Genomic DNA, 12,637 nt, shown 5'->3' with positions numbered 1-12,637 from the left:
ACAACTTCTCTGGGAAACCTGTTCCGGCATCTCACCACCCTCATATTAATGAGTTTCATCCTTATGTATAATCTAAGTCTACCCTCTTTCAGTTTATGCAACCCAGGATACAATTGACTTTCTCGGCTGTAAGCAAATGTCCAATTTTTAATTCCCCAGTATCCCCAAGTCCTTCTCCGCAGGGCTGCTCTCAGTGATTCATCCCCAACTCTGTATTGATAGTGGTTGTTTCCCTTACCCGGGCGCAGGATCTTGCACTTGGCCTTGTTGAACTTCATGGGCCCACCTCTCAAGCCTGTCAAGGCCCCTCTGGATGACATCCTTTTCCTCTAGCGAATCAACTGCACCAGTAAACTTGGTGTTATCTACAGACTTCTGAGGTTGCACTCAGTCCCTCTGTCTATGTCACCGATGCAAGTATTAAATAAAGTTACTCCCAGTGTGCACCCTTGAGGGACACTACTCGTTACCAGTTTCCATGTAGACACTGAGCCATTGACTGCAACTCTTTGCATGTTGCCATTCAGCCAATTCTTTATCCATCTAACTGTCCATCCACCAAACCCATATCTCTCTAATTCAGCAGCAAGAATATTGGGGGTGGTGGGGACGGGACTGTATTAAAGGCCTTACAAAAGACTAGGTAGTTGATGTCCATAGCTCTTCCCTTGTCCACTGACACAATCTCTCCATCATGGAAGACCACTAGATTAGTCAAGACACAGTCATACTTTGGTGAAGCCATGTTGTCTGTCTCTAATCACCTCCCTGTCTTCCATATGTTTTGATATATCTTCCAGGAACATCTGTTCCATGATCTTACCAGGCACAGAGGTGAGGGTGACTCACTTCTATGGATTTTATATTTAAAACCTTTCTGTTATGTTATTTTCCTCAAAAATCACCCTGTGTTCTCCTCTCCCTGTACCTCATTCTCTCTTGCTTTTCGTATTTTTTTAGGGATTACATCAGTCTTAGATTCTAAAATCTTGAAGGAAGGGAGCCCATACACAGAATGACACTTTTTCACAGATCCGCATCATTAACAAGTGTCAGTTCTGAGTAAATTATCCCACCTCATTTTGACCGATAGTTGTGACATAACAAAATTTTGTTTATATTTAAGCCACATTTATTCACGACTTTTTGCAAATGTGAACAGTCAATGCTGTTTACACTATTGGATTCTCACAGATCACCTTTGGTGTTTATTCTGTCAGGTTTCTGTACACCTTTGCTGTTTGTTCTGTGCTAGGTTTCTGAAGTGCACCTGTCCATGAATCTGGTGGTGATAGCATAACATTACTATGAATATCTATTATAATTTAGAAAGATGACGATCACTTAAATTTTCCCTGTCTTTGGGTCAACATGTTTGCTCTGCTTTTCTGAAGACCTGTTGTGCATATTACTGTTTCATCATTACATTGAAAGGATACTCACAGTTTTTTGTCTAATTGCAATTCTAAGCAATTTATAAATAGTAAATTCCTCAAATAAAATTAATATTTGAACCCATCTACCCATTTTGCAGAAGAAAATGCTTAAAAACTAAAGACTAGCTTATAGCTGACTGAAACATGGAGATGATAAAAGGATTTATGCTATCAGTATCAACTAGAGAGTACCAGCTAGAGAGTACTGAGAAGAAAACAGAAAGCAACTTGGGTCAGACTTGTGTTTTTCTAAGAAACAGATTTAAAGGGTATTTCTGGAATTTTCCTTATCCTTGACATGAGGTTAAAGTTATGCTTACAATTATAAAATGGTAAATGATGGCTCAAATGTATTCTATTTGTATAAAATGACAGACAAACTAAGGCTTTTAAAACGAAAGTGTTCCTTGAATTGTAGAACAGAAAGTATCAAAATTTATGTTCTAAAAGTCTTATTTAGCTGTATTCTTTGAAAGAAGTAAGAATATAGGAATCCTATCTGAAAACATTATCAGTTCAAACAGTGTGTCATGGTTTATCATTCTTCCAAATTGTATGTATTGAGCAAATCCATTTTCAGTTACTTGCACCAAAACAAAAAAAAGGGGAAACTGATTACATGATCCATACTCCAATCTAATAAAATTGCAATATGCACTTTTTGACAAGCTTATATTTAATGCATACTGATGGAAAATTCTACTTCTCTGTTCTCAGCAGGAAAAGTAGGCTTTTTAAGAAAACCTTTTTATTTTGTGACTGTCACACAACATAACAATTATAAAAGAAATGGAGGTGACAAAAATGAAAAGCCAGCTTGGAATTTTTATGAAGTGTTTGCATTTCCAGAAAGACAGTCATTGCTCAGTTATTTGATTTGAAGAATTAATCCTGATAATGCCTTTTGAATTCCTTAAGTACTGTTCACTCTTTTTCTAGGATGAGTTTTACAGAACAAAGCCTAACAGATTTCTACAGCAGATTAGTTTACAGATGAAGCTGAATTCCACTGAGAATAATTCTCTAATGACCCCTTTATACTTCCATTGGGCTGTGTGAATGCTTTCATATGTAGAGAAGAGAGTTAAATAAATCTATTGTGTCAACTAACAGGTTTATGCAATCCTTCTGAAATACTTTAATTATAGCTTCTTTTTCTCCATAATTAAGAAACCAGATGTCAAGTAAGTCCATCACGTGTTGATCATAGCCTATCCATTAGTTTAAAGAAATCCGCTTATAATTAGAGTTTTTGTCTCTTTCTCCTTTGTTTTACAGAGCAAGAAGAATGTGTTAACTGCACAGATGAATGCAGAGTGCTTGGTCATTCTGACAGGTGTTGGATGCCACAGTTCCCTGCAGCCAGGCAGGCTGAGAATGCAGATTATCGCACAAATCTCTTTGTACCCACAGTTGAAGCTAATGTTGAGACTGAGACATATGAAACTGTGAATCCCACTGGGAAAAAGACTTTTTGTACATTTGGGAAAGACAAGAGAGAGCACACTATTCTCATTGCCAATGTTAAACCTTACTTAAAAGCCAAACGTGCCCTGAGTCCTCTGCTTCAGGAGGTTCCCTCAGCATCGAGCAGCCCAACCAAGACATGCATTGAGCCTTGCACCTCAACAAAAGGACCACTGGATGGTTGTGAAGTGAAATCAGGAGCCTTGGCTGAACCAAGCAGCCAGTACTTGTCAACTGACAGTCAGTATCTATCGCCTAGTAAACAGTCAAAAGACACTCCCTTCATTGCATCAGATCAGATGGCTAGGGCCTTTGCAGATGTGCATTCCCGAGTGAGCCGAGACTCGAGTGAGATGGACTCTGTTCTGGAGCAGTTAGACCGTTCAGCCCGGGATCTAGGCAGGGAATCGGTGGATGCTGAGGAAGTTGTGAGAGAAATAGACAAGCTCTTGCAGGACTGTCGGGGAAGTGACCCTGTGGCCGTCAGAAAGTGAGGGGGAAATTAAGGACAGGCTGGCAGTTACATTCCTCTTCTGCTGATTAAAAGTAAATAAATAAATAAATTCCCTGGTTGTAACAGATTTACAGGAATGAAGGAAGACCAATGCTGCTTTAAGGCTTTTAGTGAACATCTGAAGTGCCCACAAGTATGTTCTTTTCACTGCTCTTTCTTTTTGACAGATAACACTGGTTTCATTTTGACCAAACTTTCATTAGGACAGAGTCAAGTACACTAAGAACAAAACGAAAGAAGGAAAGACAGTGCCATTTTGACAATCTGCTAGGAAGGTGTGAGAAAGATGGAATGGAAATACGTCTGATACTTTAAGACTGTCCTCAATAGCTGATGCTGACTTTACTGTTTACGTACAAACCCCAAGAAAAACAGGGTTGAATAATTCTGACCTGTGGTGGATTTCCAGCAGTCACCACAGGCTTCTACTGAAAGTCCTAAAAAGAGTTCTTGTAGTAGTCCAAGCGACACCAAACATTAACATTCATTTGTGGTAAACATTTATGTACAAAGTTATCTGCCACAAATATGGAAAAAAGAAAAAAAAAAGAACAAGAAAACAAAAAAAACCCATTCCAGATCATTATTTAGCAAAACATATCCTGATCATTAATAAAACACTTCATATCATATTAAGGTTAAATGTAAAATTATATAGTCCATCTTGTCCTGCACACACATAAGCTAATACACTTGATAAAAAAAGAAAAAAAAAAGATTTTAATATCTATTTAGCTTTTTAGTGTCCAACAAAACTATAAATAGTTAGTGGTAAGTTTAAAAAAAACCTGAAGTAAAATAAAGTTTGAAAAAAAATAGTTACCTTTAAAGGTAATACACAAAAGAAATTAACATTATTAACACTTTTTTATTCATTTGTGGACACTAAAATAGCTCAGGAAAGTGAAAATGTCTTAGACATCCACAAAAATCACATGATCATTTAAATGTGCAGATGTAAGAAGATTCAGTGTGTTTACATCAAATGACATATTTTTATTGATTTATTGCAGATTCAGTGCATATGAGCCAAATTGTTGAGTGTATAAGAGCTATATTGTGTATTTTATTAAATTAATATATAGTTGTGTTGCAAAAATATTTGGGCTTATATTGTAAATGGCAAGTGTTGCCTCAGTAGCTGTCGAACTCTATGAGTTTTGTTTTTTCCTGCTTCCTTTTCCCCATGGATTGTGGGAAGCAGCGCCTCGGAGCAAAGTCTCTTGTTTAATGTATGGTCTACGAAGTACTGCAGTACATAATCTGTTCAAAATGTGTTTGAGTGAGCTGATGGAGCTAACCAAACAGCCTACAAATACATCCATCAGTCATGGTCATGTGCAAGTCCTTGTAGAAGCTTCTATTACAAACCCATGTTTGATAACAAAAATTACACTCGAACCAACATCTGGAACCATTTTGGCTTAGGTTTTTTTTCTCCCCCAAACACATGCAGACAGCCTGTTTAAGGTAGGATATATGATTGACTTCTTAAGAGATGCCCCAGTTTTCAAAGTTTTGGTATTAAGTTCATAGAACTGAAAAAAAAAGTCAATGCCAATGTGGCATGGGCAGCATTTTATCCAATTCTTTAGAATGTGCAGTTGTTTACAGCAGTTCTAGATATACGCTGCTTATTTTGTAGGGTGTTTTTAGTTTGGTTTTCATTTGTTCTGAAAAGTATTTCCAGAATAACTTGGGAAAGATTTTCTACTTATTTTTCTAAGGGTGTTTTTATTGCGTTTGAAAAATTCAAAATTGCCTTCAGATGAAAGTTAAAAAAAACCACATTCAAAACAAACTTGCATGGAACAAGAAGCAGAACAATAAAACATTTAGCTCAGGATTTTTTCCTTATATACTTCAGATACTTGTTGGAAATACCACTATGACACATGGTTTAAAAATGGTGTGTTTGGTTTATTAAATTTAGTCAGTACTATACAAACATATAAAAGAGGCTGGCAATCTCAAATCCCACAAAGCTGTAGTTGTCATCCGTTCAAGAAAGAAAGTTGACCCAACAGCCTGTTTAGATGTTCGGATTGCTGTTAAATGGTGATTTTAGCTAGTCAGTCTTACAATGAATTGTCTTCGGGAGACAACCATTCTGACAGTTTGAGTTTAGCTCCTCCTGTTAAAAAAATCTACAATTACATGTAAGAAAAGGATCTTGTACATGTTTTATCAAGCTACTCTCCATGTTTTGGACAATTTATGTATCTAAAATGTGGTGTTGTCTGTGTTATAATTTATTTTTTTTTTTTCTGGCCAGGAAACTCGAGATTGGTTTTGCTTGATAGCTTGATAGCTTGAAATTCCATAGTGGAGAGGATTTCTTATTGTTTGATCAGTCTCTTATACGTATTTCTGTGGTGCTCATCACTTCAGTGTCTGTGCACCAAGTCTTTAGCTCTGCCAGTGAGATCCATTATTCAGCAAAATCTAAGCCAGTATGTAAATGCAGTAAAGTGATGGAGATTTGTGTATTTTATAAATGATTTTAACACTGAGTAACAAATTGTACAATTCATTGTATGTTTATGAAGACATAAAACCACAACATTCTGAGAAAGGGCTGTGCCAATGTAAAAGGAATTTACCTTAAGGCTCTCTGTCACTAGTGATTTACTAGCTTTAGCTGTTTAACACATTATCTGTATTTAGTAGTTATTATTTATTTACCACTCTGAGGTAATTCAGAATTCATGACTCACAGCTTTATAGAAGAGTTTAGAAAATCTTGCTTTCCTTTAATTTGGCTGACAACTTCCTTGTGTTGTAGATCTCTGGCATACTGCTTCCAATAAGGATATCCCAGCTTAAAAATTCTGTTTCACAATTTAGAATGGATACATAATGAACCAATAAACCAGCAGAGCTTATACAATGTGAGTTTTGCTGGTTCAGTCAAAATTTACAGGATTGCGTGTGAAGGAAGTACTACACACAAAATAATTTAAGAAGTGTTTTTTCTCCATGCTATTTCTACTATCACCACTGGAGAAAGAGGCAGGAATGAAAGATAAAGCTTATGAGTTATTGTTCTCATTCCTTACATACATGTTTTATAAGACTGAAAGAAAATATCTGCCACATGATTATAAAGGGATGGTAAAGTTAAGGGGGGCGAGTTATGTAACTAATAAAATTGTACTGTACACTGTGAATAGCAACTAAGGCATTCTATATATTTTTTTTTATTTTATTAATGAAAGCCAGCAACTGGGAGTTCCTTAAGCAATTGGCCAAGCAAATCAGGACTCAAAATCTGATTTTTATTTTTTTTTTTTAATATTTTTCTTTTCTTTTTTCCTGGTGTATTTATCAGGAAAGATATTCTCCTGAACTGTGATTTGTCAGTTGAGAATATAGGTTTCCCAGTCCAAGCTACCCCTAGAAGCCAAACATCTCCCATAGTGGAGCAAGGTTCACGATTCAAACTTTCAAGCTGCTTACTGTCCAATGGAAGGGAAATTGCTGAGGTCAAGGAGTCTGAAGCCTAGCATGGTATACATCCACTCATTATTGTTTAATTACTTTCTTTTGACATCAGCCGGTGATTATTAATACATTAATTCAAATGGGAGTTTTGGCTATCAAGATTTGTTGATTTGCAGTGTAATTGAATGAAACCTGATTAAGGTTTTGACTTCTCTGGCCCAATTGTGCTACAGGTTGGCATTCTCATTTATCAGCCCCTGTCTCCCCATATGGCTCAAAGTTGCACCAATGACTGGTGAATGATACAAAAACCAAACAAAAGCAGCATACATTGTATGGATTATCTCAACCGCTATTGTTTAATGGCTGTGTTTAATGTGACCTATCTGGAAAATGAGGACTACAAATAAAAAGCAATTACTAATAGTGGTGTTGCCTGCTTTTGCATTCATTAACACAGAAGAAATGTGTTAAACACTGCATACCACAGGGAGCCTGATGGTAATTACTTTGGAAAAACAACTTGTGGCAATGTGGTTGTTACAGCTAGTTATCAGTTTGCCAAAAAAATGACAATCCCTGCTTCATTTATTAGAAATGTGTAACTGTTTTCTCTCAACAGGAAGGTGAAGAGTTTTCATCAAGCTGGGTAAGTTTATCTTTTAAGCAGCTGATGTGCTGAATCCCTACAGGCTGTTATTTGCTCAGAAACATGGAACTGAACAAAGGATAGTTTGGTTTAGTACACTGGTGTGAGTTCACCAAAAGCATTATAAATGAGAGTATAAGTTCTCAAAGACTGTCAGCTCAACATGAAAGATCAAAACACTGCTTGAGTATACAAGTGGAGAAAAAAATCTGAAGAATGTAAAGGGTTGGGCTTTTTTTTGTGTGGTGGTGGGTTTTTTTTTGTGGTTGTTGTTGTTTGTTTTGTTTTAAATGTCTCTTTCTTAAGACCCTGAGTGATAGAGGTAGCTAATTTTATTCACGTTCCTGTAAACAACGTGACAAAATGCTGGGGAAAATATGACAAAGTTCTATGTCTGGTTGTTTGAGTCTTTTGTTACAATTTAACACTTTCATTAACCTCCTTTTTTCTGTTTGCTTTTTTGTGCTGTTTGAGCATCAAGATCAATCCCTCAGCATATGTGGCCCTTTCTGTCTGCTCCTGTGTGATTGTAGCAATGACACACCAAATACTGCAAAGCCTCCACACGGGATTTTTTGGGTTTTGGCTGGGTTTGTTTAGGGGCTTTTTCATTTTTTTGTTTGGAGTTCTTCACTGATAATTAAAAAAACAGGCATTGCTTTTGACAGCAGAATATAATTTTAGTTTGTTTAGAATACTAGAGGTATTATGAAGACATGTGCTAGTCCTACAGGCAGAATTACCTTTTACCCATTGCATGTTTTTTGCAAGTCTCTGCTAGCAACAAAACCAGCCTGCATGTAGTTAGCTGGCTATCCTAGGCACAGAAAAGGCTTATTGTTTTATTCCCTTTTACATATATCTGTCTTTCTACATTATGCTGCTGAAGGCCTCACTAGACATGAGATGTTGCTCTTGCTGTCTTCAACTGTGTGTAATTCAGAGCTTGGCTGGATCCACAGTGTATGTAGAACAAGTCATAAACCATCCTGGCTTTCTTTTACCCAGAATACAGAGTCATTGGTTTCTCATTTGGAAAGTGGCTAGTCTGTCAAACAGAGATTCTTAGAGCTCCTTTAAGGCAACCATGTATAACTGCTTCAGGGTGTTCACTCATGGGATAAATACCCTATCCTTATCCTTTATTGAGTCTAAGACATGAAAGCAGCTGAAAGCTTATTTCTTCAGTTAGTAATGTTTCCCTAAAAATGAAATTCCTCCAGAAGAAAGAAGGGACAGCTCTCTGCTGCATGTATAGCTTGATTTGTAAAAGGTCACCTTAGTATCAGTAATGCATGCAGAAACAGATCAGGGAATTAATGAGCCATCCAAGAATTTTCTGAGATGTATATTCCATGATGCATATGTTATGATTCAGGGAAGAAAGCACAGTATCTTGGTGTATTTATTGCTGATGGTTTCCAGTAATTCCTTGCTCACAAAAATATTTGGTTCAAGATCTGGGCAAATATTTTTCTCTCATTGGGAGACAAACTCCTTTTTATTATATTTTTTAAAGTTTTTATTTTTACTTTTTTCCTAAATGTATGCGGGTCAAATTGTGGGCCCTTTGTTTTAAAAATCAAAGTGTTCTGACATGGTTCCCTCCTTTAGTTTCTTTGGGCTAGAGATAATACCTTTTTTTTTTGGACAAGACTCCAAAATGTCCTGTTCTGTGATTTATCTTGGTAAGAAGCAAGAGTATAAACATGGCTTGAAACATAGGTTATTGGAAAACAGATTTAGATTTTGACTTGCTGAGAAATGGAATAGTTAAAATTCCATTTCTGAAAACGTATTGTATTTCGTACTTTGAACTCTATGGAAATCTTCTTAAAGTGCACCTACTGAACTGCTGCCAGAGAGCTAGGGGATCAGTCAGTCAGTTATCCTCAACTTTCTCAAAGTTAAAACCAACACTGAAGTTGCATCTGCAAATCAATAGATTGCTAGTACAGTACAGAAAATATGTTTGTAATAGCTTTGCAAGAAGAAATACTCCTTTAACAAATTTGCAATTACATTTCGTAATAGCTGTAAATTTTCCATCATTTTAGGGGCAATCACATATAGAACCCTTTTTAGTGGTTTGATTTGAGAGTGATAAAAAATGGATCGCTGTGCATCAACATTAAACTGGAATCACCGTATCTGTCTGACCATCAGAAAACGACATTTACTTCTGTTATTACTGTTTTTCAGAAAATGTTCCATGCATTTATTTTTTTAACCCTTATAGCACAGGCATCTTTTATGATGCTACATTATAATGATTTATGCAAGTGCCCTTTTTGTTAGTCACCACTCCCTCCTTTTAGTATGTCCATTTAAAATACTATACATTTCAAATTTATCTCATGTAAAGAATTTAGAGCAGATACCACATCTGTCTTCAAAGATGTTTGACACTTTGTACTATATAATTTAAAAATATTAATAACTATATTGGTAGATAAGACCTTCATTTATTTCTTAAAATTATCTGGTTTAAAATTGATAAAATATAGTAAAACAATATTTTGTTTCCAATTGAAACACTTATCTTTTTATGAATAAATTCATTTGCTGTTGTGAGTTCAGTGGGAGATCCTGTTAAGAGAGGTACCACACTTAGTAAACTGGTCAATTCTAAATCAGGATGTTTCCTTGATAATTAAACATACAGCTGTTATATCTTCAATGAAAATTATTTCTTTTTAGATTTTGTTTTGCTGAACTTATGAGAAAAAATCATCTGATATGTATATTCTGAATAGCTAACTAATGCATTTAACGTCTTCTAAGTATAATATGGTTCATAACAATGTATTTCTTTATACGTACATGTTTAGGAACTGTCTTAGACCAGATGAGAGATTTCATTTACTCTGAAAAGCCTTTGAGTTTCTATGCTTAAAGTCATATTGGCTATAGGAATGATTTTCTATTTCCCTTGTGTCTCATTCTAAATTGAGAACAAAATTAATATAAGCCATTGCTATATAATTTAATAAGGATTTGTATAACTTTAAGTGAATATAGTAAATACACAGAAAAGAATACATGTGAAACTATTTTAATAACATTATGGTACCATTGTGTCATGAGATTTAAAATAGAGATTAGGAACTGTTAATAAGCCTTTATCTTTGACCACAAGATAAGCTTCTTAAAAACATTGAGGCTCAGTTCAAAGTCTGTATTAGTGGAAAGCTCTGTAATAAGGGCACTGTCCAAACTCTGGCCTTTTTTCATGCTATCTTCATCTGGAAGAGACTCCAGGGGTTGGTAATTATGCTTCCATAACAACTTTTGCCCTTCCATGCACCAGTGTAACTGATTCAAGCTCCCTGGTGTATACCAGCTCACTGCCACTTGGCACTCCAATGCTACCTTAGCAGATTCTGTTTAGGCGATATGTTTAGGGTTGCAATATGGATAGAAAGTAGATTTGGTTAGTTGACTTCGTCTTTTTGCACATGTCAAAGTTAGACATAGCAACCCTTTAAAAGGAAAAGAACACTTACCTTTTGAAAAATTGTCTTTGAAAAGCAGTGTCCAGAACCACCCCCCCACCCACCCCCCCACCCCCCAAGTCCCAACCAACCAAAAAACCAAACTACAACCCAAAAAAACAACAAAAATTACAAATATAACCTCACTCATGGACACTTTTTGCTTCACAACTCAGTTGAGTAACACTGTTGATGACTATAAATCCACTACCATTATTTTCTAAATAAACCTGTTCCAGTGGACTGAAATAGAAGAATGGAAGATCTAGAAACCCAGGTAAAGCCTGTATAATGCTAGCAAGTACACTCAGTACTTTAATTCCCAAAGAATTGCCTTTTTTAAAAGATTAATTCTCCAGCATTTATTAATAATCTTCTCTGGATTGCTAAATCTTCAAACCACTGCAACTGCAAAAGTTATTGTGGTTGGAGGCAGAAATCAAGATAGAGGAAGTAAAGGAATGTGATGCTTTGGGCAGACTATTACTTCTTATCCCTTTAGCAGAGGTGAAATGTCAGGGATCCACCATATTACTGCAGCAGTAGGAGAAGTAGGAACAATTGGAGGACATCTAAATCAACCGCTCTTGTTCAAAAAGCTTTCATAGAGATTTGCCAAGCTTACTTTGGGATCAGGAATGTAAACCTGAGACAGCTCTGCTGATAAACAGTAATTCCTGTAGTCTAAGGTGCTGTTCACATCACCTTCTGCCTGGAAGAAATTCAAGCTTCTGTGGGCAATGACAATGCTCAGCTGCAAGGAGCCACCAGGTGCTGCTGCCAAATCATGAATCCCATAGCTTCTTGTAAGTGGATGCCAGCTCTCCTCTTTCACTTTATTTCCTATCAAATGCTAGTCCACATTTCCAAGCCTGGAGAAAGACCAACCCTTGTTCAATGCATGTGTTGCTTAGCACAGAATGCATTTTTGCAGCCAGATGAATTTCAGTTAGAAATGTATTCGAAGAACCATCTATTTCTTCAGTCTGGGAATTCCTTTAATTATTAATTTCTTTCATTTTATAAACAATCCAGAAAATCTTCAACATCAGTGAAGCTAAAAACATGCTTATTTTAAACAGCAACAGAAATATTAATTGCAATCAGCAGTCCAGACTGAGGATTTTATTTGGCATAAGATGCACGACTATGCAACAATTATGTAAAAAATGAAGTTATTATGAGCTGTAATTAATATACTGTGTTACCAGCCGACTCAAAGCACTTTGCTCAGCATCCTTAGCTTTAAAGACTGCATCAGAGTGGTGGTAAAATGTATGCTAGATTCAGTAAAGCACATCAACAGCCCTAGGATTTTTTTCCTAGTGGTGACCAGCATTGCCATCTACAACACATGCTGTAGACTTTTTGGGTTTTATTTGTGCTGGAATCTTGCTATTTACAAAGAAAAAAAGAATAAAAGGCAGTATAGTTGCTGATTTACCACCACTGCTTAATCTAATTCACTTCTTAATAGTCCATTTGCATAGCAGAATTTGCATTTTATTTCACAGAAATGTTATGACTCCACCTGCCTTAGTTCAGATAATGTATTGGAAAGGGGAAACAATGGTACAAGCAAAGGAGTGACAAATCACTTACCTTTACTAAACCAACTTAAATATTGAACAGA

General features: G+C 36.1%; 1 protein-coding gene across 2 annotated transcripts in view; it reads left to right on the top strand.

Moving 5' to 3' along the window:
* The window catches only part of PCDH17 (protocadherin 17), a 92,833-nt gene extending 85,546 nt beyond the window's left edge, over window positions 1–7,287 (top strand). For both annotated transcript variants that reach the window (XM_055803040.1, XM_027789338.2), the window contains one exon: window positions 2,715–7,287. In XM_055803040.1, the coding sequence (XP_055659015.1) occupies window positions 2,715–3,397 (683 nt within the window). In that variant the 3' untranslated portion in view covers window positions 3,398–7,287. The remainder of the gene's footprint in view (window positions 1–2,714) is intronic.
* The last annotated feature ends 5,350 nt before the right edge of the window (window positions 7,288–12,637 follow it).

This window comes from Falco peregrinus, chromosome 4 (assembly GCF_023634155.1).
Source record: "Falco peregrinus isolate bFalPer1 chromosome 4, bFalPer1.pri, whole genome shotgun sequence".
Classification (NCBI taxonomy): Eukaryota; Metazoa; Chordata; class Aves; order Falconiformes; family Falconidae; genus Falco; species Falco peregrinus.
Note: the sequence above shows the minus strand (reverse complement) of the source record. Positions and strands in the feature narration are given on the sequence as shown.